At 41.1% G+C, this 20,037-nt stretch overlaps 1 protein-coding gene across 8 annotated transcripts in view; it reads right to left on the bottom strand.

The window, feature by feature from the left end:
- Positions 1–20,037, bottom strand: part of KALRN (kalirin RhoGEF kinase) — a 464,979-nt gene that overhangs the window by 283,900 nt on the left and 161,042 nt on the right. For all 8 annotated transcript variants that reach the window (XM_057368584.1, XM_057368576.1, XM_057368577.1 and 5 more), the window contains exon 3: positions 15,235–15,349. In XM_057368584.1, the coding sequence (XP_057224567.1) occupies positions 15,235–15,349 (115 nt within the window). The remainder of the gene's footprint in view (positions 1–15,234; positions 15,350–20,037) is intronic.

Below are 20,037 nucleotides of genomic sequence, written 5' to 3'. Positions count from 1 at the left end.
CCTTTTCTTTATTGAAGCCAATGCATTCTTCCATTGAATGTATTATATTCACCACATCTTCAAACACAGGGAGGATCCATAATTGCAGAAAAATTGCAAATAGTCATGGCCGCTTCATGGTTAATTTACAAAAGCTTAAGAGAGATCAGTTAATAATCTAACCATGTGCTTATTTATCTATGCTGGGACATACTCTCTGTTACATGTCTGCTGATTCTATATAGAAATSGTTTATTGCTCTATACATATACTAACCTAATTTTACTGAATACACATGCTTTACTGAAGTCATAATTGAGCACATTTATAGGTCTATGTGAAAGTAGAGCCCTTCATATTTTATTTATAAAGTGGRACAATAGAATGGCATTGACATAGAACATCCTTTTAATTCAGAGGATTTAGGGTTGTCCCACAGACTTTTCATTTTTTTTTTTGCCAGAATCAAAGCTTTCGGGTTTTTTAATTAGATTTCTAGCCCATCTGCTTGCAAAGATAGCCTTGACAATATAAACTAATGCACATTTGTCTTGCTGAGTCTGCAGCCAGTAGRAGAAACAATGAGACTAAAACATGAACTTGCACTCTCCATCTTACTGGGGTGTTAACTGAAAACCCAATTCCGACAGCCTAAACACGAGAATTATTAACTATTTCACTGCTGCTAATTTTGCCACCAAACCTGCAGATAAAACATTTGTSAAAGCCATGAATTATTCACATAAGCTCTTGCCCGTTTTGATGACCAGGCTGCACAATTCAGGCTGTCAATTAGGACTGGGCAAGTACCTGGCCAAATAAACACTCCTGCAATTATAATCAAGCATTTTGCTCTTTTTGTATTGTGTGGAGTAAAAGAAGTGATCACAGCATAATCAAACTAGTACTTGAAGCCTTTGGTGGAAAATACTCTAAAAGCACAATTACTGGGGRTTTGATGCAGAATGCACAGGAGCACTAGCTTAATACATAATTTTAAGTGCTTTATGATATAAAAGTAAAAAAAAAGCAAGTTTAAACCTTTGTTGCTATGACATGCTTGACAAACAGCAGAGAAAACAACTCAAATACACTCAGACTCGTTCCTACCACTTGAAAACAAAAAGAATACTGCACTCATCTCTTATGAGGGTGATGCTACACAAACTCAGATTTCCACTGCTAAAATCATCCATAAAACTAATAACTAAAAAAAAAACACCTGATTCCAAATGTAAGTAACAGTTTCAACCTTCTTTTCGATAAACTCTTCTAAAATGATTATCAATGTATGCTTATGTTCCTTAAGCAAGCTGAAGTTGTTGGTATCTGAAAACATAGGTAAGAYTGAGTCTGGGTTTATGACAGTGGCTGCTGCCTGAATTATCACATAACTGAGGATGTCACATGGATGCAGCCATATCCTAACACTGGGGTTTTTAAGGACAGCAATGTTCAATGACCATGTTTCTTTAGTCCTATGGCCYGTCTGATAAAAATATCTTCCATCTGGTTCCTGTTTGTATGGTCGTGCCTCACAATAGAAGGAGCTTGATTAAGCAATTAAGATGGTGCATGAAGCACATGTTTACACTTGCTGGATATGGATGGACTTATGATCACACTTGACTGCTTTTCTGGAGAAGGATCACAGTACTTAAACAAGAATTAGAAAAAGGACATGGTAAGTAGAAGCCTGCAGRCCAGGCGGGCCTTTTACTGCTTTGGTTGACCTCTTGCATCAAWTTCCAATTCTATTGTAGTAAATAAATGTGTTAGCCTGAAAAAGTATTGATATCCTCCTTTCATTTGTGACTAAGAGCAGACATGGTGAATTCATGTTTCCACCTTGATGATTTCCTTCTTATGCCCCTGGCAATTTACACAATGAATAAATATCTTTATTCTGTCTTAAGATGTACAAGACTAGTGGAAAAGAATGAGAGCTCAGTAATGTCTGCCTAGAAAGATCCTCTAGACTCTGTTATTTTCAGATTCATTTGTTGCTTGGTTCTGTTTGCAGAGCAGATATATATTTCCAGTTCATTCAGATTCTATTGAAGTCAGCTGTAACCTGGGAGAACCAACAGGGGAATCCTGTAATTTTCACAGGAGGCCCCTCTCAAAGATAGGAAGAACTAATGGCTACATAAATCAATTGAGACCAACTCACAAAAWTACCTAATATATTAATTTGTTTCCAACTACCTTAAAATTCACCCCCAAAAAAATCCTGTTACATCATCAGGTGATAATGATTTCTTTGCTCTTCTCTCTGCCCTATYTACCTAAAATAGTTTCTCATTAGCTTTGTTAGAACTTGACCAATATCTGAACCCATATTACGTAGATCAAAAAGTATCCCAGCACAGAATACATTCAACTTTACCACTGCAAGAACAAACCTACATTATAAGAATGCTGTCACAACCTGTTGTTTCATCTTAAAAAACATCTTATGAAGGTTTTGAAAGAGATTTGCTGTGACTAATCAGGTGTTAAATAAATCAGGGTCTAATATTATGCTTTAGAGTATTCCACACAAAAACAAAAGCAGAGGAAACCATCTTTTCATACTGGATTTTGACAAAGAACAAACTACACAACCAGAAGACCTACGACAATTTCCTCTGAAAAGGAACTTATTTCTTAGCCAACAGAGTAAGAAATACAAAAAGGAAAGCAAGGACTCAAAAAGCCATGTGCCAAAAAAACATTCACAGGTATAAGAAAAAGACTTTTAAGAGAATCCCTAATTACACATTTGACTTTTGGCATCTTTTCAAGGCAGCATGAAAACAGTTAAAGTTCTTTGTGCATTGTATCCTCCCACAAAAAAATAAGGGAAAAATAAGCTTTCATTCATAAACACAATTGTAAGTCGGTTGCCCCTAAAAGGGCAATGTGAGCACAGTACTGACAAGATGGACTTCAGATTCTGGAAATACTGACTTGTCACCRRTTTCAAAAGCCCAGAAATGGAGATCAAGATAGCTTTGTACTAATACTGTATCCAATATATTAATTTGATTTATATTGCTTCAACTTCTGTACATTACTTAAACATTCCTGCTTTAATTTTCCAAGTGCTCCTGGGAATGTAAAAATATATATAATGAGGAAAACTAGCATCTTATTTGCTAAGTTGAAAATTTCTAAACTTAGTGTCAGAGTTAGAGCAGATGGATTCTGAAATGGCTCTTTCTCAAAGATATTGAGTGGATTCTACCTAACAAAAATTGATGCCTTTTTCATATAATCAGTCGGGCCCAACAAGTCATCAGGTAAGCACTGCTGATGCTAATACACGCAGATACAATTTAACAGTCCCTAAAACTACTGAGATGAAGTGTCCAACAGAATTCATTCCTAAATKAAAATCCCAGAAATCCTTTTTAGCTGACCCTATTTCCATATCATCTGCAGTTTACAGTCTGACACTGCAAAATCATTGGGGTGGCTGTTCTGGAAAGTAAAGAGAAACTGAGATTTCCAGTAAGTGTGGTAAGTGTAGAATGATATAACAGTTGAGTTGTGCCTTGTGAWCACAGAGGGATAAAACCCTAAAAAMCCTGCACATACTGCTTGTGTATTTGATTCCTAGTCTAACAGTTCATTAACAAAGCAGAGCTCCCAGACATTCTTCCTATGGGTAAGATTTTTCACTGCTTTCCTATGTACCTGATTTTTAATTAGATTTTGGAATGGAATTGCAGCTCCTACCCACAAATCTCCAGTGGGGAGCAAAATCTTAACTAATCTGTGATCCCAGAAATGTTTGCTTCTCCAGATGCAGTTTTTGAATTAAATTACAAATGTTATAGAAAGAGAAGAATGGAGAAATAAGGGGACATAACCACAAAATTGGATGTGATTAAWCAGTGTTGTGAGAGTTTAGTTCTGTCTTTARAACAAAAGAAAARAAGAGGTCTTAAGGAAAAAAAAAASATATTGACTATYTGAATAATTCTTAGACTAACAGCTTATTAACAAGGCAGTTTTTTCAGCTATTGTTTCTATGTGCAAGATCACCCATTAGTTAATCAGGTACCTTTGGGATTTCTGTACTCCCCTAAACTTTTCTTCACTGCCTAGAACTGCTGTGTGGCAAAATGGCACATTTCATAATGAGACAGGTTTTCCAAGTGCATTTCTAAGGCCAGGCAGTGACACAGTACGCGGCCAATTTCCTACACAATGCTCCCAATTCAGTATTGGGAAAGGCAGCTTTGAGACCCTGCTTCCCAGAAATTAGAGGTCTAATCAGTGCACACTATTAAAGGGATGTGTGCTCCTGCCTCATGCAGCATATCTATAATAAAACMACTTAGGATTTTCTAGCTTCAGGTTCTAAAAATATCAGTTAATRTGGTTTCCCATACATTTTTGAGGTGCCTTCTGTATGACCAGTAAATACAGATTACACAGTTAAACCAAGGGAGAAAATAACTCAATGTTGAGTCCTGAACTAAAATTCAGGAAGCTCTCAGGAAGTGTCTTCCCTGATGCTCCAGGTTCCAGAATGTGGCCTAAATGGGTGGCCTAAATTAAACCTGATCAGATGGCTAAATTAAGCCTAATCAGATGGAGATCTGATTACCATTACAAAATTCACAAAAGACATGAGCAGAGCTGCTAATAAGCATTGTCCTCAGTTGGTGGTCTAAGCAGAGCTGCTAAGCCTACTGAAAAGAAAATTCAATTTTAGTCTCCAATTAGGACTGACTCACAGCAGAAAAGCACTGGAAGGAAACATTTGCATTGCTGCATCAACAGAGGACTTTGGCCTCTAGGGCAGTCAACTGCTGAATCACAAAAGATTGTGAGAGGAGACCTCCTAAACCATTGTAAAAAGGGACATTGTTGGTACTTTGCCARGAAAGAACAGAAGCCTACCTTTCCTGTAGCTAATTTTTCACTAGCATTAAATTAACATGCAAGTAAAGAGGAATGATGGGAAACTATCTTAAACATATAGTTTATAGCAGTATAATTTAACAAATACTGGTCTCCATCYACCACAACTGTGTAGTGTGTAGGCAGCGTGTATGCCTTTTCCATGTGACATTCAAAGTGTAGGTGCATAACAGAGGTAAAGGAAGCCCATTTGGAGTTCTCTAAGGTAAAAAAAACCAAACTTTTTATTCCCAGTGGAATGTGATTTTTGTCCATGGAGAAGCTTAATACCATACAATAGCATTAAGAACTGTGGGAACAGCATTCCTCTCAACCTGAAACTAAGGCTTTTGTAGACTGACCCTCAAGAACACCAAAGCCATGAACCATGCCTTGCAGAATGGCAACCTACATGGAAAATCTGGAAACCCTCCATGGAATTCCAAACTATCACAGCTCCATCTATGAATACAATGTGCATTTCAAAATATGCCATTAAGATCCTGCCAAGGATCCCACCCATCTCTATATCAATGCTGTACTGGTATCCATACTATTTCTATTCCTTRAAAGTGTACATTTAATAACTTGTTCAGGAGTGGCAGAGGAAGAAGAGTTGAATTTTAACAAGCAAAAATTACCTTTAATGAGTAATTCTTTCAAATTAAACTTTAAAAAGTAGTATTTAKTCAATCTACAATGACAGCATCAATAGCACAAGCACCTGGCTTGGCAGACCCTCAAATAAATAAGCTATAAAACTTATCCTTCTTGTGAAAGTTTTCTAATAGCACTGCATTAATATTAGAGATGGTTAATTCTTCTTGTATTCTCATGTGACATGGGGGAAAGGGACAGGAAAGGGATATGTAAGCAACCAGAATCTGGGTGGAGATGAACTGCTGCTGCCACAATTTTCGAGAGAGATGTCATTATTTTACAAAGCCCATGGAGAAAAGGACCATTCAACAAAGATGCCCCTTGTAAATACAGCATCGAGCTTACAGCAGGTTCCTACTTTTTCTTGTTTGCACTATAGTGTGGGCATGTTTAAGGGGCAGAAGATTTCCCTGAAAAGAGTAGCAGGGCAAGGGAAAGCTATTTTGGTGCTTTGCCTTTTTGGTGAAGTATCACAAAGGATCTTTCTAAAATATTACATCACTGGAAAGTTCTCTAGAGACTAAGATTTCTCTTTAAAGTTAGRCATAAAATAAAGCCCTGTGTACACAGACAAACCAATGCTCCCCTGCTAATAGCAGAAAAGTACACTGTGGCACACACTGCTGACCAGATCAYGCTTGCCAAGCCAAAAGCATGTCTGAATTACACTTTGCTGCCTGTTCCTGGGGGGAAATTAGAATTATTATTATTTATGATTTTACTTTTCATTTAGGTATTTCTTTCTCTCCTGCTTTTTTTCTCTGAATCTAAATAGACCAACAGTCTCACACCACAGAGTTATAATTATGTTTTGCTGCAAGCAGTGCTGCAGGATCCACAGGGAACTCTGAAGCAGYGCCAGGATCCACAAGGAAGACATAAAACACCACAGACTTGGTTAGGAACACCTTATGGAAAACAAGGAGAAACCGTTGATGAGATTTACAACTGTCTACCAAACTTGGATACCAATTCCCTTTGCAAACAACAGGCAACTAAGCATCCCAACCTCTGAGACAAATTTTGCCAGTCCCAAGCCATACTTTCCATGTTACAAGAACATGAGTCTGCTCAATCCCACATGTTACCATGAATTGGTCATTGTTCTATTTTAATATGATCAAATTTTCTAATACCATAAMCTAGCATGTGCTTTTATGAGCATGGGTACTGCCAAACCCTTGGTAGTGGTTTGCATATGGATTCTCCAATGGTTAATAACAAATATGCCTCCTTACATGCTCTGGAGATACCCCACACCTCCAGTTTCTAAAAAGGGCTGAGTTCAGACTTYCCCCCTCTGTGGACACTAATTAGGTCTCTTTTCTTGATGCAGCTGTCTTTTCTCATTAAATTTGTAGAAATTTAATATTCTTGAGAGCTTTCTCTGACAGATTTGGTTTAACAGTGACTGACAGACAKGACGATGGCATAAGTTTTTAATCATTCATTTGAAGATACAGCTAAAAATACATTTCTGAAAACATACCCTCGGTCCTACCCAAGCTGTGCTCTGGGGAATCCAGACTTTGGACCAGAATCCCCAACATCTCCATGCATCCAGTGAGGATGAGGATCAGGCCATCTAGGCTGAGACKACTCCACTTCTGTGTCTCCCATTACTTGCTTCATACTGGCACACAGTAAAGGTCTCATCCTTTCTCCATGGGAGTTTAGCAAAGCTTTCCACTGACATTGAGATACCTTGGACAATATGTCCATTACAAAGCAGACTGCAAAGCACAGCAGTTGTTTCCCTGTTTCTAMTGACATCCATGAAGAAGTGGCAGAAGCCACTTCCAAATCGTARTAATTTCTAATGGTGGAAAGGATATAGCACATACTGGAGTTACTGATGAGGAACACAAGCATCCTAGTGGAAGGAGACAAAAACTATTTTACAGTCTCTGCAAAAACTGTAGGAAAGAGATCACCTAAAAGAAAATTTAGGATTGGCTGAGGTGCTGCATATTCCACTGATGGCTGCTGACAGCTCCAGGAGGGAACTGCGCACAGCCTGTGCCAGCTTTGCTGCCAGCAAGACRCTTCCACAAAACCTCTCTGTCTGCTAATTTTAGCTTTTCTGAATTACTGTTCACATTAGCACAAGCCTGCCGCCTCGGAGGAATTCTCCCAGTCATTCTGCCTGGATGTCTTGGAGCATTGTGGAGCCACAGGTCTGATGGTTAACAGGCCATGAGGAACCCACAAGAGCTTTACACCAGCACGAGCGGGGCCAAGGCTGGGRAGGGCTCAGGGAGGTGTGCTGCAGACACTCACAGAACACTTGGGAGAGCCACTGAGGAAGAGCAAGGAGAAAATTATGCTCTGCATCAAATTTATAGCGGGCTGTGGTGCCCGCCAGCTGCCTCACCAGTGAATGGGTGCAGGATAYATCCGAGTTTACAGTCTCTGCCTTTTCTCCATCACCTCAGCTCGTTCTTCCAAGCAGCAGATGCCGGTACTACCAACATGCAAAAGCCATTTAGGAGGAGGAACAATGCTGATCTAATCCCCAGACCAAGGGCCTGGACTGAGCTCAAAAAGCAGAGTGTGGAGCACAGCTACGTGAGACAGCTCCGGGGATGGGGTCAGGCCTCAGACCCTGCCAGCACTGCCGGGTGTCACTAGGCCATGGCAGCTCCTGCATCCCCGGCAGTGGCAGCATGCATGGTGAGGGGGTTTGTTTTGCTGCTTGCTCCAGATTTGGAGAAATCCCAGCAGAATCTTCCCCAGGCAGAATCCTCTGTTGGAAATGCAACGAGGTACTACCGACAACATTGCTAACAGAAATACAGCAACACGGGGAGTGGCTGCACAGGACAGACACCCATCTTGAGTGAGACAATGAGCAACCTGCAGGGAGCAGAGCAGCACCTGAGGTTTCCTCAGGGCCTTGGCAAAGCTCACCAAACCTTGAGAAGACTCAGGTGACTCAGGCCACCGCCTGGAATCACCACCCCCATGGGATGTAGCTGTGTCCATGCCAGCCCCTTGGCCCTGGCTTTAGCAGGAATCACTGCCACAGGCAGCTCTGTGCTCAGGGGGTTTTAACAGCCCTCCTGTGGCTTCTGCYCCCATGAGGAAGACAGAAGGCAGGTGTGGTGGGGCTGCAGAGCCATGGCTGGGCAGCAGCATCTCTTGGCTATTTTCAGTACAGAGGACATGTAGGAGAAGGGAAGGTGGGGGCTGTGAGAAGGAATCCATTCCCGTCAGGCGGCTCTGAACTTGCAGCCTGAACGCACTGCCTGTGGTCAGGAGAAATGTTCTGCAGCGGGGAGGGCAGGGCTGAAGCAAAAAAGGCCAGACCAGTAAAACCAAAAGGCATTCGACCTGAACTGGTAGAGACACTTTTGCTGCCTGGGAAGATCACAAAGTGAAACTGTGACCTTTCATTTCATTGGATGTGTACCCTCCACAAGCCCTATYCACTGACTCCACTGGAGAAGGTATCACTGAGCCCCCTCTGGGCTGGGAAACAGCCCAGTGCCAGGAACAGGAACTTCTCTTCCAGACCTGTGCATTTCCCTTATATGTTAAACTGCAATCCTCTGCAATCCTAAATCTTCAAATTATTAACCCACTSAATTTGTATTGGAGGTGTTAGATGAACCAGAAAGAATCCAATAYGACTTTGATATCTCAGCATGAGTCTGTATGGTTGGCAGTAAGAGAAAACTGAACTCCCTCCCTACACTGTAAAAAAGAACAATTGCCTTAGAAATAATTCAGACATAATAAATGAGGGATTCCTTCATATTAACTGCTTTCAATTGCAGATTTATAGTCTCGAATTAAGCAGATGTTGAGTGTTGAATACAATGCTTAAAAACACAATGACAAGCTGAAATCCCAGTTTCTCTGCATGTGGCAATCAGTAACTTCAATTATTTATAGGAATATAATTAAAATGTAATTAAATGGAGCAAGCTATACTTCAGAATAAAGAAATATTGTAGAATTTAGTGGGRAAAAAAACAGTAAGAGATTTTGAGGTCTTCCAAAACAGTACAAAATGTTTGGATACAAGATAAACAACTTAGAAAATACTTGGCAAATTCCTTTGCAAGTACTTTAAGGAATTTACTTTAAATAAGGATTCTACTCTTGAAAGAACATCAAACTTTATTTTATTTATTTCAATTCCCAAGCTCATATTCTGAAACAAGATAATGAAATCTTCAGGAGATTGTTTCAACATTAAGTTAATCTCATTTGCTTCTATTTCACAATAGAGAGAGAGTTCTGTCAGACCCCTATCGATGATCACTGCTAGAAGTGAGATGCAGAGCCCAGCTTACCCTGCCTTTTATTAGTCTTTAGGGGGAAAAGGCTACATGAGCTGTGAAATTCACAGTACACTAACTGCAAAGCYCTGTACCGTGCTATTTGTGTTGCTCATCACAAAACCAGTCTGAAAACACTTGCACTGTTATGGAGCTGGACTGGAGAGCAGGGCTGAGCAGGTAACCAAGCTGGAACCCCTCAGAGAGCACTCTCAGCTCCCACAGAGGGCAGAGGAAAAGAGGACATCTGCTTTAGGTCCAGAGCCGTGCCAGATTGGACCTTACACTGTCCAGAGAAAGTGCAACAGGCAATGAATGCAGGAAGTAATTTGAAAAATTATACCAAAGCTCGCCCTCACCCCCTGCCTCCCCAACTTATCTTAGGTTTGGGCTGACTTCTAAAAAAACTGCAGGGACTAAAAATAAACATAGGAAATTAAAATTGTGTATCTGGTTAAAAACCCTGTATCTTTATAAAAAACAGCATCACAAAAGCTGGAGTGACTCTTGATTTCATGCCTCTGCTGCAAGAGAGCAGTGACAAGACCTGAATCCCTCCTGACAACAGGGTTTCCAGGATCGGGAGGATACAGAAACCTGCCTCAGTTCTTCAAGCAGTGGCTTTAATTGCTTTCTTTTTTTCCTATTTTTTATGTACACTGAGACTAAATTATTTACTTTAGCTCAGGCTTGCAGAGTGTATTTTAACACATCACTTTACTTTCCCTCTCTGACATAAGCATCCCTAACACCTTCAAGCTTTTCTCATGACTCCTGCTCYCCAGGCTCTGACAGCTCTTGTCACTCCCTCTGCACTTCTAGGAAGTTCACATTTTCTAGCAGCTTCTGGCAAGTGGGAGTTTCCAAGGTTGCAGCTGTAGACACTTGCTGCAGAATTTCAACATCAATTATAACTACTGTCCACTCATGTAGGAATAAAATGCCTCAACAGGTTATTAACACAGCTGGAAGGAAATCAGAGATCCTCTTCTGAAGTGCTGATTTCCAACAAGCAGTGAACACGTAACTTAGCCCTGAGGTGGTCAGTAAGGGAACACAGGAGGCAACACAGAGCAGTGAGCTCAGAAGCCTTCTAGCAGGACAAGGTAWGACCACCTCTACTTCAACAGAAGTCCCCCAATCCCTAATTGAGTGATAAAAAAATCATACACCGATACCACATATGGTAGAGGCTGGATTTGAACTRGCTGCAGAGTGGCAAAACACTCGTAAATTCACCAGCACTCACGTCAGTTATTTACTTCTAAGGAACCCSTTCCTCCAAAATATGAATTGTTAAATTATATTGAAAGAAAATACTAAATCTCCATCAGGCTCACTGGTTTCACTGCATTTTTTACTGCTGTATTTTGACACAAGTGTATGGTGGAATAATTATCAATAGCACGAGATATTTAGTTACTAAAATTAGTATGAAGTCCCTGGTGTTATTTTTTAAATAGATCGTTATTTTTGTAGATCTACAATAACCTGCAGAAAAAAAAAAAATGTCCTCAAAAGCTCCTTCTGTGCTAAGATCACATAACAGAAAGCAGAACTCTAGAGTTTAATTCCTATCAATCAACAAAATGAGTTTCACACTACTCCCAGCCAGAGGAGCTAATATACACAGTACCACMGGTCACCAGAGAAGAGCTTAAAATAAATCCAAGAGTGGGTGAGTATTGCTACATCCCCTCTATTGTTCTTCTAATTTTACAAAGCCCCAGTAATTGAACCAATTATTAGGGGCACGTTAGTTGTTTTACTGATCCTAACACCTTTCATCAAGCTTGGGCAGCTCCGAGGTGCTGTTCACACACAGGGCTGGCCCTTGGAAACACTTTGCTGCTGCTATGAGCCCTGGATGTCCCCCAGAACAGAAAAAACATTTGAGCAGCTTTTTGAACAGAGGACAAATAAAAAGGAGATGTCTTTAAAAACACAGGCCCCCGAGGCATCTCGGGTTTCCCCCTCTGCAGAGAGCACAGAAGATTGCTTATCTTGGCTCCAGAACAGATTGATGTGTTCAGCCGGAAGGTTCACTATAGCTGACAGAGAACATTTCCTTCATCGTATTGCTTCACCRTGCGAGGAGATAACTCAGGCTAATAATATTCTGTCTCCTTTTTATCCTCCCATAGCCTACGCATAACTTAATTCGTAATTCCAAAGGGCTCGCAGAGGAGATTGGCCTGGTGCTAGTTTCATTTACACACATATAAATCAAAGCTCAGACTGGAATAGATGGCACTGCACTGGTGTTAAAATATAAAATCCTCAGCAAGGCCAGAAAATGCTCCCTCAGCTCTCCTGATCATAAATACCATGTTATCCTAGATTCAGTCACACCCTCCAAATTTCTCAACATTGCATCCATTTAAATTTGCATGTAAATAGAAGCTATCCTGAGTCACAAGAAATACAGCTTTGCCTACCCAGAAAGCATTAGTGCAAATGTAAACCAAGCAGAAAATGGCAGAGTGGTAGAAACTTGGCATCCGTGGCAATTATCTTTACATCTAATGAATTGTGTCCCCGTTTCTTAGTAACTAATTACAGTGGAACTGTTTAGAGAAAAGAAACTTGTGATGTGCCTGAAAGAACCGACACAGGACACTGAACCAGCACCGCATTAGTTCACAGTGTCAGATACCCACTCACAACCTCCTCCTGGTACCCAAAACYGCAGGATTAGGCTTTTGAACCTTGCAGGAGCCTTAAATTACCCCAGGCACTATGGACTGAAAGGCTACCATTTCAGGATAGGAACAAGCTGTGTTCCTAGATCCTCACCCCCAGGCAGTAATCCCCAGCYACACAGGAAACCCCACTGCCTGCAGGCACCTGCCTGACTGTGACTCCYAGCTGCATGAAAGCCCTCACTATTCTGCTCTAACTCAAGCACACATAGCTGCTTTCAGAAAGCCCACATTATTATTCTGGTTTTGAAGAAGGAACTGCAGAAAGCTGAATCAGAAACTTTGAAAACTGCTAGCAAGACCCTGGTTTCATTTACCCTAATCTATCACCACATTTCATCACCAATCTCATACCTGCTCCAAGCTCCCAGCACTGCGCCACCTCTGCCCCCTCCATTAAGATATAAAACAAGGGTTAAGTGACAGATAGTATCAACGTGGAGAGCAATCTGTCTCACTCAGAAACCAATGCACCRAGAATAAAGAAAGAATTATTATCCTGGTGTCAATATGATAAATTACAGGCTCTTTTTCCTAAAGAATTTCTACTTTTTCAGCTAGCACAGAAAACTCTTCTCCTTTTAGCACTCAACATCAGAGCAGTTTCTTCTGACATCCTGTTCAGAGACTCTGCTAATGAAATTGTTTATTYTGGTGGATGGCTGATGCCGTTAGTAACTACAGCACTCATCTTGGAATAAACATGAACTGAGAGCCAGTGATAGGAATTCCAACTGTTCCTTCCATACATTTGTTTCCAAAACATAAATAATTTTGAAAGCTCTGCCACTCGCCCTTGTTGAAGTGAACAAAATGTTTAGGGAAAATCAGTTTTCAGTGTTTCCTTACACCATACAGGTTAGACAATCCCATGTGCCAAACCCATRAAGTTTGTGGTCACATTTCCCTCTGACAGCAGYGAGTTCACAGCCRTTGCACCAGACAAAACAGGACRAGGAGGAACTGGGAGAAATAACCTCCTSATCCAMMATWSMSKMTMSKYRWYAKYWMYATMAGTMMYMKAKKYTTKTYTWTSWWRMAKYSSWSSRMTKYWWSAWARAMAARMMTMKRKKACTKATRKWRMTRWYRMSKAKMSKSWATKKTGGATSAGGAGGTTATTTCTCMCAGTTCCTCCTYGTCCTGTTTTGTCTGGTGCAACAGCTGTGAATCCATTAGAAAAGGATGACACATTAGAAGGTCATTTTTGCTCTACAATTGCTTGCAACCAAAACAATGTAATATCTTCATACTCACAACCATGGAAAAAATGGTAAGATGTAGGGGACCAGTTTCATTACTGCAGCTGCTGGAGGGGCACTGCCAAGCCTGGGAACACACTCCCAGGGAGTGACCCACTGCTCCCCCAGCCCCACAGTGTGTCTGCAATCTCCCCCACAAAATGGTTGAAAACAGAATGGATAGAGGATAAAATGAGAGGGGGTGGAGACACTCAGCTTATTAGTGAAACCGTGATGACCAAAAGTTTAACAGAGCAAAATGTGCATCACCAGAGGACTTGTGACATCCAGGAAAAAAGCCCTGGCAGATCTGGTACGTGCAGCTGCATTTGCCACTCACYCTGCAGCTGAGTGATTAAGTCTCCAAACAGCCCTTAACCCTCTTCCATACCAAACACAACTTTAGTCCTCTGCACATTGCATGTTTAAGGAACTGAGAGCATTTCCAAGATCTTAACTCTTGACTTCCAGATGCAACCAGCCCTCTGCCCTTCATGTCTTAACTTTACACTCTGCCAAAACRTGAACACTATTTAACAGGTCATGTTCTAGAGGTTCAAAAGAGAAGGAGCTCCTGGGTGGCACRGGGTGTGTTACTGCAGCCCTGAGTATCTCTTCACAGCCTCTCAYATGCCCTGGGATAACATCTCAATAGCTGGTGCAGTGGTTTTTGGGAAAGGATGTTTAGCAAGCTTAAAAATAGGAAAAGGAAGCTGGATGAGGGCACATGTAGTCTCATACTCTCAGAGGCCGGAGAAGAAATACCTACTGGGAACTGAGCAAATGATCTCCCAAAGCTGGGAAAAATAAATATGCTCTGGCAACACAACTTTCCTCCAGCAYCCCTGGGAAAAAGATGGGGACTTGCTTGTTGGAAGAAAGCCAYAGAGACTAACGCGGGGAAAGGTGGTGGTTTACACCCAGAACAATTTGAAATGCCTTTCTTTGAAAGCTTCCTCTCGAGTCCACCCATGTTCCTTYCCCAGCCTGGAGAAATCTCTGGAAAGTGCTGGAGCAGGAAGATTTGCCTCCTTGTACAAGCACTCTCTCCTCCCCAGCAACYACAGTTCCCCCTACCCCAGCTCTCCTGAACCTCCCACAAGGTATTAAAAAGCAACAACAGACAGCAGGCTCTCTCCAGCTTGCTATATTTAACTGCAGACCTCTAAGCATTCCTCCCTTTGCACTCCTCTCAAACAGTTGCACAGAAACACAGAGACTGAGAGTGCTCCTCAATGCTGTGAGGAGCCCCAAGCCCAGGTTTGCTCCCACTGCCTCCGGGGCTCCTGCACTGCCACGTGTGCCATAAAAACCACCGGAGCGCGCACAGGAGGAGSAAGGGAACACTTTTGTTCCTCTGCCCCAAGAACTCAAGGTACTAAATGTTAATACTTGGAAATCAGCAAYTGCCAAGAACAAGTTCCCCACCCACCCATCCACCCTAAGCTTTGAAGTGTTTTCTTTCTAGCTTACCTTGGCACGCTGGCCAAATAAGTCACAAGTTTCCGAAGGTCTTCCTGCCTTATTCTGTCATGATTGCTGCGGGCTGGGAAGGTCAAGACAGGACCACCTCGTTTATCACGGCCACCTGTGGAAAATAAAGGATTGTTAGAAAATCAGGCAGGAAGCACATGTCAAAAAAACTATGTGCACTGAATTGATAAATAGAAATTACAGCACATTTAAGAGTCCGCACACTCGATGTAGCTTGCAGACTTGCCTAATTGAGGAAGACAAGCCTGCATTTTCTGGAACTCCAAAGGGGGGATATAAGAAAAAAAGAARAAGCCCACACAAGGAAAATTGCCACTAGCACTTCTTCTTTCACCTAATCCCATCAAATCTAATATAGTTGCCAATCCAATCAGGCAATGCTAATGAAATTCTACTGTGGGAATAGTTTCAAATTGGTCAACACCAAGAAAGTGAAAGTATTTTTCACTGTTGTTCAGTATGTGCACTGTTCATTCCAAGATCATTTACCACATCCTGCCAGTTTGAAGAGATGTATCGCAGTAATGCTCATGCAGCACAATGTTCTAATCCATCAGGTAATTYATTAAAATTRAAATTCATGTCTGCTAAGCCTTCTATTTCTAAAATGTTGTCGGCAATTGGAATATTTGTTTGGCAGCTTTCCCTTAGCTTTCCTGTCCTAAAAAAAACCACTTCTTTTAAACTGTCAGTGTCTGGCCCTTCATCTTTTACAACAATTGTSTAAAGGCTTAGCCATAAAGGAATGRCTCTAYCCTGAACTATGCAATCAGAAATACAGAGGCAAATACAATATATTCCACAGSACTTTATTTTAGTCTCTCCTGTAAATAAAGTTTAAGAAGATTGAAAATGAAATCTAGTGCCTCATTCAGTRTTTAGCTTTTTCTTCACATATTATCTCAGGGTTTTTTCCAGGAATTGTTTGTTGTTAGATACATGTTTTTGCACTGTTATGTAGGAAAAAGTTACAGCTAAACTACAGCTCAAAAGCTAGCATGGAACTGAAGGACCTCGCAAACATGCTGCAAAAATGCACATGAGTTTGCACTTCTCAATGGAAAGTATAATCCCTTTAACAGAAATATCAGTTCTGAGAAAGGAAAAACATGCTTCCTGAGCTAATTTACTTGGCCAACAAAAAGAAAAAGCTACACAAGGACACGAACATCTCCGGCACCAGTCCATGCTGCATTTTCTCATTAAGAACTCGGGACACCTGCAGTCTGTGCTATTGGCACATTCTTGTTACTATATATAAGTTTTCTTAAAATACAGATAATTTTTAATTGCTAAGATGTGTTTAAAGAGTCTTCCACGGCACTGCTGCCTGTACAAGACAGAGTCTGTTACATAAAATTCATCTGTGCAGACAGAAATGCCGCTGGTACCCCACATCACAGTTCATCAACCTTCACATTCCCATAATTTTCAGTGGATGCAATACACCTGAAGGGCTGCACTGAGCAAGTCTCCACTGGAACCAGGTCATGTCTGATTTGTCCAGGGACACAAATGGAGAGGCAAACAACAGATGTCATCTTTATTTTGAGCCCTCATGCAGACAGGGGTACATATGGAGTACAAAAACTGTCCCGCCTAATCTCTACCCAAATCTCTGTGCCTCCTATTTGCCTTTGGCTTCACATCATGAAGGTGAGGAAGGCTCACTGGAATTCAGTGTCACCTTGGCTTATCCATGTCTCTGCCACATAGCATGAAAATGGGGGCATAATGTAAAAAAGGATTTCATTTACAAGGAAATAAATTGATTTAAATTTTCAGACATTTAGCAAAGAAAAGCTTCCTCATTTTAAATGCATTCTCCCTTTGTTRAGATTATTTCACACACCACATCAATGCCAAACCATTATATCATGCATGATGTGTCCAACAGAGAAGCAAGCCAGCCTATAGAATTGCAAACCAATACAGTAACTAAAGCTGGAGGGAAATACTTYTTCAACACAAGAAGCTTTTCAAGGTTTTGAAAAATTTCCCATCATATCAACATGTAACCAAGGCTCTCAAAAGCTTCCAGATATTTGCTGAAGCAGAGACCTTGACTTGAACTGCATCCCAGAAGTACACACTACCCGCTACTCATTCAGGCTCCCTCTACTCCTCCATTCCCAATTATTCAAATATTTGTACAATGTGGAAAAGCTCTAAGAGTTGAGAACAGAAGACATCCAAGCCCACATTTATAATCCTCTCCCAGGATATTAAACACCTGGAAAGGGCCATGAGCTTCCCATAGCACTAATCACTCTGATGCTACCCATTCACCTTTGCTTTGTAAATCAAAAATTGTGTTTCTGGTCAGGGACCACTTTAACACCCAYCACTCCACCAAAGTGAGCTCTAAAAATAAATAAATAAGAAAACTGTGTAAATTTTGGTGGGCTGAAAACACTAAGTCAGAAATTTCTTGACCCTTTTAGTCACAGCAACACAAGGATTCCAGCTASAGAAAAGGAAACAGAATCCAGAACAYTCCTTGTCTTTGCTTCAGGATAAAAATTGTCCCTCAGCAGTACATCTAAACTGTCCTCAGGGGAGCAGCATAAATAAGGCTCAGGCACAGGATCAGAAGATACCAGGACAGACCAAGGAAAATGGGTTAATTCTTATTGGAGGAGGAAGGTTACACAATGACCCAGTTGGAGGTTTCTGAATGATGGAAGGATAAATAAGTGACTGGACTGATTCTTTCTAATCTTACAGCACAGAAAAACAAGGAGACTTGGGTAAAATATCAAGAGATGTTAAGTTTAGAAACAAATGTTGCTCATTTTTKATAAAAGTACAGCTCTAGGCTTTGAGCAATAGAGTGAAATTATGACAAGTATATCATACATATTAGAACCCTTCAATTGCTTCCCTCAACTCTATGTAAYCCAAATTACTGAGAAATCCTTCATTTTTACAAATGCCTACATAATTTACAATTTTATCAAGAGCCTGTATAAAGAAACATCAGATTTATTCTAGAACAAACCACTGTGTGCTTAATTCACSATCAGACTTGCTGAGTTCAGTCACTGTGATTTACTCTCTTAAATACTGATAATATGTAGCCTTTTCATTACATTTTGTAATCCAAAATCTCAACTTTTCTAGGAGGACTGAAGGGGGTATTGCCACCATCAAAGATGTCATAGTAAAGATATTCATCCTCTCTAACAAAGCCTGCTAAGAAGTAGYAACAGACACTAAAAAAGAAGAACATCTTCTGGCATTGGCTGCACAGGGAGTCTGTCTATACCACTCCACTCCTTTATCTTTTTACAGAGAGGAATAGTAAAGTCCTGAGAGGGGAAGAAGTTCACACAGTGAGTCACTTGAAGAACCAGGAGGAGAAATGAGGTTTTCTGACTTGATCCACTGTGTTAGAGCTTCACAGTGCTTGAGACTCTGTCTCTGCTTAGTAATCCACTCAAGGAGACAAATCTTGCCCCAAGTCAGCCATGATCTGAACACCAATTGTAATGCACAGTCCTCAGAGAGCAACTCAGCATATTGTTTTAAGACAATAAAAATTAGCAGGAAGCAAGGAATCTCAATTGCACTAATCAATAAGTCCCATCTCCTGCCTCCCCCTGGACTCACAGACATGGGATGCAATAATCAAACATGTCATTAGGTTTGCTAATTACAGTTATTAAATGCYAAAACAAACAGCTGATAATTTCTAACTGTTTTTCAAGTTGGGTTTTCATGAGCTTTGCTCTGATTTAGAGACACAAACAGATGGTCTGGTTATTAGTGCTCTGGAAAAAAAAGAGTTAGAAAAACACATGTTCTTCAGGGCACAGAGTATTCTGAGAACAAATATTCAGCCATATATGCCTTGCATTTCTCCTACAAAATCCTTTGTTGATGGCCTTTCCTGTCAGTGGCTTCCTTGCCAGTTCTTCCCATCTCCCTTTCTTCTATCCTGTAAGAACCCATGGCTTAATTCAGGTTTTATTCCCAGCAATAGGATCACATCATTTTTCCTCCACAAATCATCCAGAGGACATTGCAGTGATGGCACAAGGCATTGAGATGCATACCACAGTAAAAAAAATAAATAAAAACCTTAAAGGAAGGTTTTCTCAGAAAATCTACAGGCAGCACAGTCAATGGCCATCTGGGGACCACTTTCCCAGTCAAGCCTGCAACCAAGAGGAGAGACTCCAGTGACAAGATCCCTGTTCTGGCAGCTGCCTGACCATGACACCTCTCAATGGTGGGCCCAAATGTTTCTCCCTGTGGTGGCCCCAACTGCCCACAGCTAAGCCAAGAAATTGGCCCAGCACAAAGTGTTACTGATAGGAACTCTGTGTACGGCTTTACCAGTCTCAAGTCCTGAGACACATCCACGCCTGTTAGTACACAATAAGCTGAAATTCCAGCTATGTGTAGTCCTTTTGAGGACAGGAAATTATCAGYTTCCGTTAATGCAGCCTTCTTGTATACAGCAGATCATGATTTTATCAAGGATGTTTTCAAGCTGCATCTCCCCAGTTCTATCAGCCCTTCTACCACAATCCTTACCTGCTTGCAGTGATCCACATTTAAGGGTTTCAAGCCCTCTGCTTCTTTTTTCATTCTCTTGGAGCATGAATTCACAAGGATTAACCAGAGACACAGGCCAATGTCCACACATGTAAAGGTTCCCAGGAACCTTGTCTAACATCCTGCAGCACTCCAGCAACGGAAACAGGAGCAGCACACGGTGTCTCTGGCCCCTGTTCAGATGTCTAGTGCAGTTCAAATGAATGCACCACTTCATCT

Source organism: Malurus melanocephalus, unplaced genomic scaffold (assembly GCF_030028575.1).
Source record: "Malurus melanocephalus ecotype Western Australia unplaced genomic scaffold, MMel_1.1 scaffold_94, whole genome shotgun sequence".
In the NCBI taxonomy this organism is placed as follows: Eukaryota; Metazoa; Chordata; class Aves; order Passeriformes; family Maluridae; genus Malurus; species Malurus melanocephalus.
This window is presented reverse-complemented; position numbering and strand designations above follow the sequence as displayed.